The sequence below is a fragment of the Cynocephalus volans genome, chromosome 2 (assembly GCF_027409185.1).
Source record: "Cynocephalus volans isolate mCynVol1 chromosome 2, mCynVol1.pri, whole genome shotgun sequence".
Classification (NCBI taxonomy): domain Eukaryota; kingdom Metazoa; phylum Chordata; class Mammalia; order Dermoptera; family Cynocephalidae; genus Cynocephalus; species Cynocephalus volans.
This window is the reverse complement of record NC_084461.1, coordinates 116630724-116647557: the sequence shown is the minus strand read 5'-3', so window position 1 is coordinate 116647557 and position 16834 is coordinate 116630724. Positions and strand designations below refer to the sequence as shown.

Genomic DNA, 16834 nt, shown 5'->3' with positions numbered 1-16834 from the left:
TCCAGGTGATGCAGAACTACAATTATGTCCATCATCTAGAAATTTCATGTCAGTAGAATAATGCAGAAATTAAAGAGAATAAACAGGAAACTAGGAGACCTTCTCTCAGCATCTACTCCCTTCCTATTTAGTGATCCAGACCTACTTAAAAGGTGGATCCTAATTTAGTTCTACCTAAATGGGACTGTTAAGAAGAAAAGAGCAATAAAAATCATTTAAGAGAACTTTAGAAATATTCTCCTTATTCTATTCCAAAAGTATAAATATACACCCACCAGGACCAAGTACTTTGGTGTGTACTGAGAGATGACAAGGAAGTCTGAGAGTACTACTCCTCTGTGGCTCTGCAGCAGGCCACAGGGACCTAACTGGATTGTAAGAGCATGAAAGAACCCAGGAATGCCTGCAGATGGCAAAATACCAGGCAGGACAGAAGCAAGTTAATTTAAAAATAGGTATATGTATATATTGTTTTTTCTGGTGACAAAAATGACCTATGTCTGTTATTGGAAAACACAAAAATCTTCTATAGTCCCAACCTTCCAGAGATAACATATTTGGAAATATTTCCTTCTAGTCTATTTTTCCCAATGATGTTGATATATCCACACTTCCTTTTTAACAAAATTGGGATACTGTGTATACTTTTCTTTTGCAACCAGTTTTCTTTTATCAAACATTATATAATTTTTCCATGTCATTAAATATAGTTTTTAATATGAGTATTTGGTAGTACTCCATCATATGATGGTATCAAAATCACTTAACCAACTGCTTGTTGTTGAGCAACTGAGTAGTTTCGAACTTCATAACATAAATCACACTGGGAGAACATCCCCAGATATAAATCTGTGTCCATAGCTCTGATTATTTCCTTAGGGTCATGTTTCCCAGATCCATGCCTCAGCATTTCTATTTTGTCATAATTAAATACCATCTGTACTGTATTTAACAGTTCTCTTTAAATCAAGTAATTTCTTCCCTCAAATAAATGTATTTTAAAAGCAAACCTTATTTACTATTATAGATGGAAAACCAGCATCATATGTCATAAATGAAGGCAACTGTAAAAATAAAAATGATTTATTGGAATCAAAACAAAACACTGTGGTTAAAATACAGTAAGATACTGCTATCCCTTTGCTCATTCTTTTATATGGGAGATCAGTGGAGTGGATTGAATTGTGTCCCCCTAAAACTCACTGAAGCTTGAATTGTGTTCCCCGAGTTTCATGTATTAGAAACTTAGCCCCCACTGTGACTGTGAAGAGGGTGAGAAATCCTATTATGGTAATTGAAAGGTGGAGCCTTAAAGAGCTGATTGGATTGTAGGACCATGCAGTAGTGAATGGATTAAAAATGGTGGTCAGGGGTGTGGTTCTGAGGGCTTTAAAAGAAGAGGAGTGTCTGTCTTTCTCTGTCTCTGCTCTCTCTGCTTCCACCATTTTGCAATGTGAGACCTTTGGGTCACTGTCGCCACCACCAGATGGACTTTGGACTTCCCAGCCTCAGAAACTGTAAGGAATAAATGTCATTTTTCTTTATAAATCACCCAGCCTTAGGTATTCTGTTATAAGCAACATAAATGGACTAATACAATCAGGAAGGCTTAGGGAGGTGTTAAACACATGCTAGCACCAAGCTGAGATTTTTCTCCTTCCCTTGATCAGAAGATTGAAAAGGAATTGAGCAGAATAACTTTTTCACTGTGTGAGTCAGTGTTAGACAATGGGGCAAATATGACCCACCTATAATCACCCCGCACCACTTGAAATAACCTTACGTGGGAAACATGTCTTAAGAATATATTCCTGTAAGTAGAATTGGAATAAAAGGTACGAACAATTCAAAAAAACTTTTGATAAACAGAGCCCTATGAGAGTGTCCATTTTACTTCACACTCAACAATTTTAAATATAAATAAATATATTAAAATAGTTAAAACTTCAAAGCTTTTTAGTGTAAAATATTCAGTTAAAACTTTAAAACTGTTTAGTGTAAAATATTCAGCAACTGAATATTTCAAAGGCTATTTTCATACTCTTCTGCCAGTCCCTGATCCTAGGGCAGGGTGATTTTATGAACCTTCAGTTAGTGGTAGGTTTAAACCAACTGATACTGCACTTGGTTTAACCAAGCTAAAGTAAACTCAGTAAAACATGAGGAAATGACTTTAGCATTTGCATATTTCAGAATGTCTTTGTGCCAGAAAAGGTCAAATGAGGATTAAAATAGCATGGATTCCAAAGTATACTTTTGAGAAATAAAGGACCCAGAGAAACATTACTCACAAAATAAAATTCACTACAATGAAAACTCTAAAAGAAACATGTTTAAACTTTCCTATTCTGGTGTGATATGCAAGTGTACAAATAGGCTACAGATTAATGCAATTGCTAAAATTTCTAAAATAGAAAAAGAAAATATATTTTGAAGGGTGAAGAATTAATAACAATTGAAAACCTCCAGATTATTTCAATAACTACTGTGCAGATACCTATACGTGTATGTGCCTGTGGGGGAAAGATGGAGAAGAAGAAAAGTAAAAATATGCTAAGAAGTTTCTTGTGTTTGAAAGGAGGTTATAGATTCTGATTAATTTTTGCCATTGATAGGAAAATATGTTTATCTATCCTTAAGAACCAAACGATGGCCCCTTATAGGATAAAGAACTTCCAAGTCACTAAATAAAAAGAAGGAAGGAGCAGGGGATGAATCCAGAAGGAGTCATAAGAAAAGAAAAGAGCTCATGATATAAATATATCACAAAACAAGATGGCAGAAATAAGACCACACTTAGCAGTAATCAAAGTAAATACAAATAAACTAAATTCCATTATTAAAAGACCAAGATTTTTAACCTATATGCCCATGAAAGGAAAATGAATTATGTTATTCCATTTTAATGGATGTGTATGTGTGTTTGTGTGTGTACACTACAGCAAGGGGCCCATGACTTACCTAGTTTAGAGAGTTGTAGAAAACCGTTTGTATGAGCACAGGAAAAGGTCCAGAAAAACATACCAATATGATAATTGTGGTTGCCTATAGAGAGTGGGTTTATAGAAGGCAGGAGTGGACTTTTCTATCTTACTTTATGAATGTCTACATTGTTTGAATCTATTAAAAAAAGGCAGGTAACCAAAGAAACATGAGGAAATAAAATAGTAAATATAAAGGCAGAATCAATGAAATAGAGGATACAGAGGCCAAAAATAAAGGCGGTTAACAAAACTCCAAGTATTCATTTAAAACAGACAAACATCTAGGGAGACTGATCAAGAATAAGTGACAGAAGACTACGGAAAAAAGGAGGAAATGACAAATACAACAGACACTTAAAAACTTATAAAAGGATAATATAAATATATGACAATACATTTGAAAATACAGATGAAATGAATAAATATCTAGAAAATAAAAATTGCCAAAATTGGCATAAAAATGACAGAAAATGTGAATAAACATTTGAGAAATTAAAATAATTTTAAAAACTTTTCCCCATAGAGTCTCAGGCCCAGAGGTTTGTTGTACATTCTACCAACTTCCAAGGAGCAAACAACCTCTATCTTAAATGAGATGCTTTAGAAAATAGAGAAAAAGAGAAAACACTGCCCATCTTTTTTTTTTTTTTTAAAAAAAGATAACCGGTAAGGGGATCTTAACCCTTGACTTGGTGTTGTCGGCAACATGCTCACCCATTGAGCTAACCGGCCATCCCTATATAGGGATCCGAACCCGTGGCCTTGGTGTTATCAGCACCACACTCTCCCGAGTGAGCCATGGGCCGGCTGCAACATTGCCCATCTTAAGGTTACTATAATTTTGGAAGGCAGCTATGCTCACCACTATACCACCAACGCCGCCCAGGTTACTATAATTTTGAAATTTGGAATATGGACTGTACAAATAAAGAAAAATACAGACCAGTTTTACTTATAAACATGGATACTAAGCTTCTAAATAAAATACTATTTAACCAAATCCAAAAGTGTATTAAGAATATGTCAAGATAAAGCAATTCACTACATTAATGGATTGCGGAAGAGGTTACCAGTTCTCACCAATCTCTCTGTTCTCTTCCTCCTGGGAATACCACCAGGTTACATTTCCCAGTCACCTTACAACTAGGTGGGACCCATGAGACTAGTTCTTGCCAAGGAATGTGAGAAGAAGTGATATTTGTCATCTCTGGCCAACATAGAGGATCTGTTGAAGGATTTAGGTACTAGTAGACTGTGAAACAACTGGCTGGAAAGAGCCTAGATTCTTTAATGACTAATTGAAGAAGAGCCCACTACCTTACCAACACCCTTGGACTGCGTTATGAGTGATAAATAAACTGCTTTACTGGTTTAGCCATGGAAATATTGGGGTTGTTTGTTACAGTAACTAACATTATATACCCTAATAATACATGAAAAATCAGCAAAGGGGAGGCATCACACGATTGTCTTGCCAGATACAGGATAAGCATCTGATAAAGTTCAATACAAACATTCATAAAGTTTAAGTTATCAGCACCATGCTCTGACCAACTGAGCTAACCATCCAGCCCCCCTTTCCTTGATAAAGGCTCTTTTCTACAAATCCATAGCTAACATCTTGTTTAATAGAATCATATCTATTCTCTTTAAGGAATGGAACAAGACAAGGACATCTGGTATCACCATCACCTTGTAATAGAATTATAGAGGCAGTAGCTACCATGAGGAGATAACAAAGGAAAACAAACGTAAAATTGGAAGGAAAGGGGCAAAAGTTGTCAATGTTTGCAACTGATATAATTATTTATATAGAAATCTTCAGAGAATCTACAGCAAAACTATTAGAATGAATAAGAGTTCAGAAAGGTAGCTGGATATAAGACCAACCTAAAAATGATTGATTGCATTTCTCCATACCAGTAGTAACCAATTTAAAAAAATAAGAGAAAATATGTAACAGAAAATAATATAACAAAATCAGTCATCATTTTCACAAGGAGAGTCACCAGCGGAGATAAAGAAAAGAAGAGGATGTCTCTCTCCACAAAGCCCATTCCAGAGTGACAGAAGTAGCATCTGCTCTATGATAATATTGGGGGACTTGATCACACCTCTCAGCACTGGACAGATCATCTAGGCAACAAATCAACAGAGTAACCATTACTTTTTCAGAAGGAGAGAAGAAATCTCGGGTAATTAGAGGGGACGGGGGAGGGGGTGAGATTGGACAAGGGGCATAAAGAATAAGTATGATTTGTAACAATATATATACTAGTAATATTGATTTGATCAACATATCTCAACACGGAACCTCCAAAATATGTATAATCAATTTTGATTCAATAAAAATTAAAAAACAAAACCAAAATAAGTCATCATTTTCAATAGTAGTAGTATTGAATCTAGAAATTACCTTAATAGAGAACATGTAAGACACTGTGCTCTATAAACATGTACAATTGAAAATTTTTAAAAATTTATACTCACAAACAAAAAAGAAAACAAGAAACTTGTGGAGAAAATTTTAAAACTTTATTAAAAGAAAGTACACACAAAAAAGCATGAATAAATGGAGGGATCCTCATTTGTATAGCGGAGGGCATCCCCGCCTGTCATGTGGAAGACGGGAGTTCGAATTCCTGGCCAAACAAGAAAAATGAAGTGATAGGCCATATTCACAGATGAGATTACTTGACCCTGAAAGGTATTAATTCTTCCCAGATCAATCTGTGATTTCAATTAAATTCTAGTCAAAATTTCAGAAGGACTTTTTGTGAAATTTCCAACAGATTTTAAAATGTTTATGGAAGAAAAAAAGTACATGACAAGCTAAGAAGAGTTTGAAGAAGAACAAAAAGGTAGATATGAAGGCATATGACCAAGCCATACCAATCAAGACAAAATACAGTTGAATTAAAGATTCAAATGTAGAAGAAAAAAAACTATAATTTTAGGAGGAAAAAATGTAGAAAAATGTTTTTATGACCTTCAGGTGGGCAAGGATTTCTTAAATAAGACACAAATAGAACAAACTAAAAGGGTGAAAATGATAAAAATGACCACATGAAGTTAAAAGTATTCTGTTTAAAAAAAAAAAAAAATGAAGTGGATCATAGACCTAAATGTAAGAGCTAAAATTATGAAGCTCTTAGATGAAAACATAGGAGTGAACCTTTGTGACTTTGGGTTAGGCAAGGATTTCTTAGGTATGACACCAAAAGCAAAAGAGATAAAAGAGAAGATTGATAAGCTGAACCTCAACAAAATTTTAAATTTTTATGATTCAAAGGACACTATCAAGAAAGTGAAAAGACAACCCACAGAATGGAAGAAACTACTTGCAACTCATATATCTGATAAGGAACATTTATCAAGAATATACAAAGAACTCTTACAGCTCAGTAATAAAGAGACAAACAATCCAATATAAAAAATGAACAGGAATAGATATACAAAGAAGATATACAAATGGCTAATTAGTGCACGAAAAGACGCCCAACATAATTAGCCATCAGGGAGGTGAAAATCAAAACAACAAGCTACAACTTCACATTCCCTAGGAGGGCTATAATAAAAAATACAGCCAATAACAAATGTTGGTGAGGATGTGAAGAAATTGGAACCCTTATGCATTGCTGGTGGAACTTTAAAATGGTGTAGCCACTTTGGAAAACAACCTGAGAGTCCCTCAAAGTTTAAACATAGTGTGATCATATGATCCAAGAATTCTACTTCTAGATATATACCCAAGAGAAATGAAAATATATGTCTACACAAAACTCGTATGAGAATGTTCATAGCAGCATTATTCATAATAGCCAAAAAGTAGAGACAAGCCAAATATCTGTTGACTGATGAATGGATAAACAAAATGTCATATATTCACATGATTAAATATTATTGGGCAATAAATACATATTATAATGTAAATAAACCTCAAAAACATTATGGCTAAGCGACAGAAGCCAGTCACAATATACCACATATTATATAATCCCATTTATATGAAATGCCAAGAAATATGTAAATCTATAGAGACAGGAAAGTAGAAGAATGCTTGCCTGGGGCTGGAGAGGGGAATATTGAGGGACATTAGGGTGTGACTGCTAATGGTTATAGGGTTACTTTTTGGAGTAATAGAATGTTTTTAAATTAGGGGGCTGGCTGGTTAGCTCAGTTGGTTAGAGCGTGGTGTTATAACACCAAGGTCAAAGGTTCAGTTTCCTGTACCAGCCAGCTGCCAAAACGAACAAAAATAAATAAATAACAAAATAAAAATAAAAAATAAAATAAGATTATGGTGATCATTATACAAGTCTGTAAATACACCAGAAACCACTGAATTGTATACTGTAAACACATAAATTTTATGATATGTAAATTAAATCTGAATAAAGCTATTAATAATAATAATAAAAAGGAGACCATAAGTGAAGTTAACAGATGGGTGACAAGACTAGAAGAAATTTACAACCTCTATAGCTAACAAAAGATTAACATTTTAATATATAGTACAAGGATATTAATATACAAAATGCAAAACAGATAGAAAAATATCAGAAACCTAAGAAAAGGGCAACTAATATGGATAGGCACTTCACAAACAGCAAAACAATATGAAGAGAAGTTCAATTAAAACAAAAATGGAGAACTGTTTTAACCCACCAGATTGACAAAAATTAGTAAATTAGATATAGTAAGTGCAGACTGATAGAAAGGGGACTCCACGCACTGCTGATGGGAGAAAACTGATGAAGCCATTCAGCACAATGTAACAATTTTTGGTAGGATAACACACAAGCATCGGAGAACTAGAAATGACGTGTCTGTCTGTCTGTCTATCTATCTGTCTATCTATCTATCTATCTATCTATCTATCTATCTATCTATCTATCTATCTATCTATCTATCTATCTCAGAGACACTCTTGTATAAGACCACATGGAAACATCTGCAAGGGAGTTTGTTGCAGCATTATTTGTGGGAGCAAGGAGTTAGAGGACACCCAAAGTCTATTTCCCAGAGGAATGGCTAAGTACATATAGTGTATGCTTCTCACAGAAAACTATGGAACAGCTGGGAGTAACTAACTAGATTTACATATAATGACATGAATTGACTCAAAAACATAGTGCTGATGGGAAAAAAACTGCATGAGATTTATAGCACAATGGTGTTTGTTTATGTAAGTCCAACAAAGCAAAACATGACATCTTTCAAAGATACACATATTTCTAAAGCAGATATAATGACAGGTGGTTTGGAAGGACAAGCAATAAATATGCCTATTTAGCATGGCTGCTTAAGTTTGGGGATGGGTGGAAAGGAGTGTGGTGGGAGAGAAATGGAGGATAAAAGGGGAGAATAACAAAATAAAAGAAAGTGAAAGAGAAGCTCTAAATGGACCAGAGATTATAGTGTGCCATAAGCTGAGGAGTATGACAATTCAATCCTCTGGGCCTGAGACCTTAAGGGAAATAAATGAAATCCCGTGTGTTACTTCCTAATGAAAAATGCAATTTAAAAAATTTGCATCACGTGCTGGTGGCTAAACCAATGAATGGAGAAAAGAAGCTATGGAGAAAAGAAGGTGGTAGGGAAGACAGGCTTCGTCTCACTGAGTCATTCAGTTTTCAGGAACAAGGAAGCAAGAACCTGGGGTGATAAAAATGTGATGGATGCTGTCCAGAACACCACCTCTCCCTCCCAGCCTCTCACCCACACCGAACGATAAGAGAGGTAAAGGAGAGAACCATCCATGACACTTTTAAATTTAATTAACAGGAGGGAGAGAGAAGAGAGTTCAGGAGAAAAGGAATAGCTCATTGAAGATAAGTCACAGCATTAGAGACAAAATCTAATTTCTGGCTCATAAAAACAGCAGTATTTTCTAAAAGCAATACTCAACACTACATTGGGCAGGGCAGAGGAGGGACCCCCATGTTTTAAAAATTAGAAACTTGGATCATCTTTTGTCAAATTCAGACAGCTTTTCAAAGATCATTCAAGTTTTGTTTTAATAATTGGCCTTATGACCAGATGCCATGTGATTAGGCTGAATTCATTTTTATTGAGACAAAAGTTGAGTAAAAGGGGGTTCTTGGATACAAAAGGAAACGTGTGCTCAGGTGGCCTGTCATCACTCAAATGTAAGTCAAGTGCCTGAAGACTGCCTCACTTTACTTTCAGCACTTAGCACCTTCACCATCTATTCTTGTCCTATACGACCCGCCTCGTGGGTAATTTGCATACATATTTTCCCTTGCACGGAAAGGCGAACACCCTAAGGGCAGGGATTATTTCCACACCCTTGGGTTGGAGCCACATTTTCGTGCCCAATTCCTGCATACCATGAGTGAGTTGTTTATACTTGATCAAGGGCAAAGACCAGGTGACACTCATCTTTCCCACCTCTGCTAGTGGATGCAGTGAACGGAAAGTTTCCTGGTCCGGGAAGGACTCGGTCTCTGAGGGTACCCATCCCTGACCATCTATGCCCCTGCAGACTGAGGCGCTGACTTCACATGGACAGGGACGTGGGGAGGAGGCCGCAAACTGGCCTACTTGCTCTCCATCCCTATGATCAAGAGAGTTGAGCTGCCAGCTTGCTAGGTCAGGGAACCTAACAAGGCACCCCAGGTACACTCGGGTCCGCCCACGTACCCCAGAGTTGGAAAACTCAGCAGAAAGGCAACTATACGGGGGATGGGGCCGAGCGGGGACGATGAGTCTGATACATAAGAGGGTGTGGGTTCTGAGTTCCTCGCTCAGCTCAGGCTACGCACTCTGCTTGGCGTTTTACGACACATCTTTTCACTCTGATTTTTACCAAAACCCGGGGAGGTCGGTGTTCTACAAAAAGGAAACGTGTGCTCAGGTGGCCTGACTTGTCACGGTCCCACCCCCACCACAAGCTAACAGGCCCTTGGCACGCCTGCCCGAAGCCTCCCAGGTTTTTATCCCGGCCGGCCGGGAGGCTCGAAGCCACGGAAACCCCAGCAGCGCCTCAGGCCCGCCCTGCCCCGTGGCAGCAACCCCGGGCTCGGCCAGCGTCAAACGGCTGCCGGCTCCGCAAGGAGGAGCCCGCGAGGCGGCCGCGAAGGGGCTACGCTTACCTCGCCCGGCGCGGGCCGCGGCCCCCAGGGCCGGGGCTCCAGGCTGGCCGCCGCCGCCGCTCTCCGCGCCCCTCGCTCCGAACGGTAGCTGCGCCAGCCCTGTCCACGGCCGCTTTCATTTTCCTCAACGACATCGGCGAGAAAGCGAAAGCGAAAACTCCAGGAGGCGGGACCGGAGGCCGAATGCGCAGCGAACGCGGGGCGCGCGGCGGGCGCGAGTCGGCAGCCCGCGGCGGAGAACTCAGGCCTCCCGGTTGCGCGCGGCCCGCCCGGCGGCGTTCGGGCTGAGGCTCCCCCCTCTGAGTGGCCGTTAGCGAGCCCTTCACGCACAACTGCCCCGGTGGGGACCGGGCTGGGGTCCGGCGGCTCCGCGGCAAGTGGAAAGGTGGCCGCAGCGCGCCCTCGCTTGGCTCCGCGGCCCTCGGCCCATCTGTCCCTCACTTAGAGCCTGCTTGGCCCTCGTGGCTGGCGGCGGGCCCGGGACCTGACCGCGGGCGGCGCTTCGCTTCGGGGCTCCGGCCTGGGCAGCTGGGATCAAGCCTCGGAGGAGTCCCTGTTGGAGGGGACCTGACCATGAGGTACCAGGCACTTTTCCTGGTCAGTGGAGAAATCAAAAGTCAATGACATCGGTGAAATGGGGGCCCCTTGCTGTTCCAGAAAAACTGGAATTTACCTCAAATTTACCCTGACAATTAGCCCCATAATTATGCCACTGAACCAAGTTTTTATTAGAGCAGAAAATTGCCACAAAGTTTGATGGAAGTCCCTACAGCCCTGTCCAGCACCAGCCACTGAGATCTGAAAATACTTTTGCAAGCTTTTCTACTCACTTGTTTTGGGAAAACATTGACAAGACTCCATACTCCAAACACAATTTGCTGTGTGTATGTGTATTTGTTTTTTATAAAGCAAACACAGAACAGCTATTGAACAGAAAAACAAAATAAACTATTTAATCTGCCCAGACTCACTTTGGTTGGTCTGTTCGTAATTTGGACACATTCCCTGCAGAATGGAGGCCTTTTGTCTGTAACTGATGTAGGGGCTTTCTATGTGTTTTTGCAATATTCCTCACAAGAGCAGGTGGAGAAGTGGGCAGGCCAGATGATGACCATAGAAAAACGAAAGCCTGTCTTTCCCCTTTCAGAAAATGGTGCCTTTGGCCTATAGTATGAAGGAAAAAGAAAAAAATATATCAAAGGCAAGCCTTGGAACCTCTTCCTCATTATAAGTCAACAATTCTTGACTCCATGAGAGCAAAGCAGAGCTAAATCTGCTTCTCCATAAAAAGTATGTCTGGGAAGGTGAAGGTCGGGAAAAGAGAGAAAGAAACACAAGAAGATTAAAGCCAAATCGTGGTTACCTTTTATAGATGTTACAAATGTGACCAGAGTGTGGCAGGAGGTGAAGGATGGCCTGGAGTCTTTTATCTTGGTGATTTCCCAAGGTCCGGATTTGGTCCTTGACCTTGTGGAACCAAAAATTTCATCTGACTTTCAGGTTTGCAGAGTTGATTGGCACTATTGTATGAAATCAGAATGTTAACTTCTGGACTTCATTACTATTTGTTAGATCCTATGCTAAATGTATTGCATGTGCTGCCTCATTTAATTCTCCCTGCAGTCATGTGGGGTATTGTAATCTATTTTTCACTTGGGGGAAAAAGATGAGGGAAATCACCTGGTTCACACGGTTTGTATGTTATGTTAGTGGTAGAGCCAGGATTCCAGTCAAGGCCGTCTGACTCCGAAACCCGGCACTTAACCGTTCCTTTTACAAGCAAAACTGTCAGGAACACCAGACTCTTGAGGCTGCCTGATGAATGTGCTCTCTTCTTGCAGCCATGCAATGTGGAGCCTCGTAGTCTGAAGGTGGCTTGGTGAGCTTAGAATCAGGGCTGACCCCGTGGCTCACTCGGGAGAGTGCGGCGCTGGGGAGCACAGCGGCGTTCCCGCTGCGGGTTCGGATCCTATGTAGGAATGGCCGGTGCGCTCAATGGCTGAGCGCGGTGCGGGCGACACCAAGCCGAGGGTTGCGATCCCTTTACCGGTCACAAAAAAGAAAAAAAAAAAATCAGAATCAGAAGAGTGAGTTATCTGACTTAAATGTTTAATGATAACAAGCTTGGACAGCGTGGTATGTCTTTCTCCACAATACAAGTCAAAACCTGCTGGGAGAACTAATCATTCAGACCTGCTGGCCTGGCTGGCCCTTCTCCCTGAGATGGGGCCTCGTGAACCCTGCCTGTGTTGCTGAGGCTCACTTTATTACGCTACCTGGCTGCCCCTCCTCAGGTGGACACATTTTTAGATAGAGCAAGGTATTACTGAGTGACATGACTCTCAGTAAGGTCTTGGAGCCCTTATTTTTCTTTATGGAGGCATTTTGTATCTTTGCTCTGGTTGGCTTGATTTATAATTTCACTTCTAAAGGGTAACTTTCTATCCCAACTCTTTGGAGGCAACTCTATTTTCCTTACTCTCCTCCCTGATCTTCTAACCCTAGATATTTGTGTAATAGCAAGTTCTGCAACAAGCACTTTATCCGGGCCTGCAATGATCATCAATAAAGACACAAAAAGAAGTCCAAGTCCAGTCCTAAAAGACTTTACCATGGAAGGGGGCATTAGAAGGGGTGGGGGGTGGGGGCGACGATGCAACACAGCTGAAGAACAGTATAAGTGGAAAGCAAGAATGGTGTAGCAGCATCTAAATTAGACACCATGCACTGGTTAGGAAAGAATAACACCTATGCTGCAGTGTATGACTCAAAAATGAAAGAAAAAGAAAAAAAAAAACACTTTAGTGAGGTAATCAGACAACCAAATAATCAGTCAAATATACAATACTACCCTAAATGCTACAAAGTGTGTTCGATGCTGGAAGAAGGAATAACAGAGGTGAAACAAGGCTTTAACAGGCAATTTGCACTCTGGGGCTTCCAGTTAGCCTGGCCAACACTTTCTCAGAAATGCTCTATAGTCTGAGGCTCTTCCTACCTAATCTTCCTTTCTTCCTTTTCCTCTTTCACAGGTGTCACACCCCAACAGACTCTTGCACATTTAATTCCATCTTGGTAGTACTTGAACTGACATGACAATGCCCTTCACTGAGCTGGAGAAACTTGGAAGACCAAAATTTGCAGGGCTTCAATTCTGCACATGTTGGTGACATGTCAGGTGGGCAAGGAACTGCCCTACTTTCCCACTCATAAGATATGCTGTGCTTCAGTACTAAGCTATCAACATGTCCTCTGTGTAGCCTGGGTCTGGTCTTGTTTTTAAAGTGCTTGTTCCATGGATAATATCTCCAGTCCTCAGTTTAGAACTCAGTACTAGAACTGTTTTCCTCTAGAAAAATACAATCTATCAATAGCAAAAAATATCTTTTAACTTCCATGAGGAGAATCAAAAGTCAAAAAATTGGACGGGAATGAGCAATTGTTCCTGAACAATCAAAGGTAAATAATTTTGTTTTGGGTGGGGGGATGGGTTTTCTGGGAAAAGAGAGTTATCTTTTATAAGTATTCCTTAAGGAAAGGACCTACCTATTTGGCAGCACAGATGGAAATCTCTGTAATTCTGTGGTAAAAAGAAGCTATCATTCCAAAAGGCACTCTTGCTCTGAGTTGGGCCTTCTTGAGCAAGGTGCCCTGGGAGACCTGGGTGGCATGGGATGATCCTATCCCTGAGGGGTTGTCCCCAGCAGCTGTTTGAGTCAATCTCTAGGAGAGGGCAGAGCTCTTTAGGCCCACCACTGGTTCTTCCTATTGAAGCAGGCTTGAACATAAATCATAACTACTATGTGAGTATTTGAACATTGAACTCTCTGGTAGGTCAAACATAACATTTCCTTTACTAACTGTACACCCCAAACAGTCCATACCCTTCTCATGGTGAAGTGTGGAGCCTGACAGTAGTTGAGTTTATAGGTTTTGTTACTAGGCTTTCAGGAAGCTCGGATGTCACTAGTCTTCTTGGACTAAAAAGAGAAAGAGGTAGGTGTGGGCTTCATGAAAGGTGTTTTCCTGAGGGCTCTGTCTCTCATTAAGGGATGAACGAGTAAATGTATTTGTTAAATTTTTTTAAGATACTACCAACTATAAAGTGAGTGTACTACATAAGTACCTTAGAGATAGGCTTTTTTAAATCAAAAAAGTAGTTACAGTTTCCCTCGTGGAACCAAATAGAATATAAGGACTAATTATTTGTAGAGTCAATAATTACATTAGGGAGGTCAGGAGGAGGAGGAGGAATAGCAATGTTATTATTGTCAATACAAATTTAGTATTGCTAAGCACTTTACATGCATGCTCTAATTTAATCTTTATAGAAACCCAATGAGATAGGTAATGTATTTTACAGATGAGGAAAGTGAGTTTCAGAAAAGTGACTTACCCAAAGTTGTAGAGCTAGTAAGTGGAGAAATCTACTTTTCGGCCACATGATCTGTCTGCTCCCAGTCTGGGCACTTAGCCAATAAGTTACAGTGCCTCCTGGAAGAGGATGTCCTTATAAACCTTGACCATGGGTAGAACTGAGAAAAATCAGAGGTAAAGGACAATGTATGGATGAAGGCAGGAGTGCCAACAAGAAATAGAAAACTGGAAGTGTGTCATATCAGGAATTGAAATGCATGAAAATTTTGTGAAGGTTTGGGAGGAGGGTTGGAGGAGTTTTAAAAAATACTCAAAAGGGGCCAGCCTGTGGCTCACTTGGGAGAGTGTGGTGCTGATAACACCAAGGCCAAGGGTTTGGATCCCTATATAGGAATGGCTGGTTCAATCACTTGTGAGAGCATGGTGCTGACAACATCAAGTCAAGGGTTAAGATCCCCTTACCAGCCATCTTTAAAAAAAAATACTCAAAAGAACACAGTAAAAAATAGTTCATTCCTGTTCTCAGAATTAACCACTATACACATCTTGCATAATTACATTGTTTTTTATTTTTAGCTGAAAATCACTGGAAAACTTGTACGTGTTTATTATAAGGAATAAAAACACTATAGAAAGTACAACAATGAATGCTTTAAAAGCTCCCCCACACCAAGGTTAAGGGTTTAGATCCCCATACTGCCATAAAGAAAAAAAGCTCCCCCAAATCTTACCATGCAAAAATTACTTTTACTAACATCATGAAAATATTACTAGAAACATCTTTGCATTTATACAGAGGATGGATAGACGAAAAAATATATCTTAATATAGTTCCTTCTGAAATTGATTTCTAGCTTCATTTAAATGTGTTCAGAGAAGATACTTTGTATGATTTTGGTCTTTTTAAATTTATTGAGACTTGTTTTGTAGCCTAACATATGGCCTAACTTACAGAATGTTCCATGTGCACTTGAGAAGAATGTGTATTCTGCTGTTCTTGGGTAGGCTTCTTTAGTATGTCTGTTAGGTCTAGTTGATTTAGTGTTGTTCAAGTCTTCTATTTTCTTGCTGATGTTCTGTCTAGTTGTTCTACCCTCTAGAAAGTGGGGTATTGAAGTTTCCTACTATTGTTGAACTGTATTTTTCCTTTCAATTCTCTCAGGTTTTAAAAAATTTACATGTATTGATTGTACATATTTATGGGTCAGAGTTATATTTCAATACATGTATACAATGTGTGATGATCATATCAGGGTAATTGGTATATTCACCATTGCAAAAATCTATCATTTCTTTGTGATCTTAGGTTTCTTTCTTTCTTTCATTTTTTTGTGGTTGGCCTGAATGAGGATCCAAACCCTTGACCTTGGTATTATTAGTACCACATTCTAACAGAGTGAGCTAACCGACCAGCCCTCTTAGTTTTTGTTTCATGTAATTTGGGGCTCTGTTTGTTAGGTGCATATATTTATAATTGTTATATCTTCTCGATGAATTGACCATATTATGATAGATTTATAATATAATGACCTTCTTTATGGTTGTAACAATTTTTGCGTTAGTTTATTTGTCTGATATTTGTATAGCCACTCAAGCTCTCTTTTGATTACTATTGCATGGAATATCTTTTCCCATACTTTTATTTTCAACCTATCATGTCTTTGAATCTAAATTTAATGTCTTGTAGACATCATATAGTTGGACCATGTTTTTTTAATCCATTTGGTCAATCTTTGTATTTTAATTGAGTTTCATTTACATTTAATATAATTACTGATAAGAAAGGGCTTACTTTTGCCATTTTGCTACTTGTTTTCTGTCTTTTGTCTTTTTTGTTCCTCAATTTCTCCATTACTGCCTTCTTTTGTCTTAAATACATATTTTCTAGGACATTATTTTAAATCCCCTCTCATCTTTTTACTACATATTTTTGAGTTGTTTTCTTACTGGTTGCCATGGGATATTAACTTATACTAACATATTAACAATCTAGTTCAGACGGGATTTTCAGATACTTGGATCAACCCTGGGAACAGTGACTTGGGCTATTGCGCCATCACAGGAAAAGCTCTAAGCATTTCAGGTAATTATGGTTTTTGCCCTTGGATGACAACGAATGTCTGGAAGCAGTGACATTGAGAATGAGAGAAAATGCAGAAACTGTTCATTCATGCAACAAGAGAAAGGGCAGGCAGGATCGTAATTCAGATTGTGGAGCCCCTGTGAAGTCAGTTAATTGGAAACCCAGGACAGAGCCAGGTTTGAGGACAGTAGAGAAGCCAACAGTGTTCCAGAAGATGTGTTGCCTTCCTTCCCACCTGAGCTTGAATTAGCTCCCTGGAATCTTGTTCCCAA

General features: G+C 39.3%; 1 protein-coding gene across 2 annotated transcripts in view; it reads right to left on the bottom strand.

The window, feature by feature from the left end:
- The window catches only part of LOC134369837 (uncharacterized), a 63765-nt gene extending 53191 nt beyond the window's left edge, over nucleotides 1-10574 (bottom strand). Inside the window, exon 1 of one of the 2 annotated variants that reach the window (XM_063086597.1) lies at nucleotides 10103-10574. In XM_063086597.1, coding sequence (XP_062942667.1) covers nucleotides 10103-10236 — 134 coding nt within the window. In that variant the 5' untranslated portion in view covers nucleotides 10237-10574. The remainder of the gene's footprint in view (nucleotides 1-10102) is intronic. The other variant, XM_063086596.1, reaches the window with a different exon arrangement.
- Between the last annotated feature and the right edge of the window lie 6260 nt (nucleotides 10575-16834).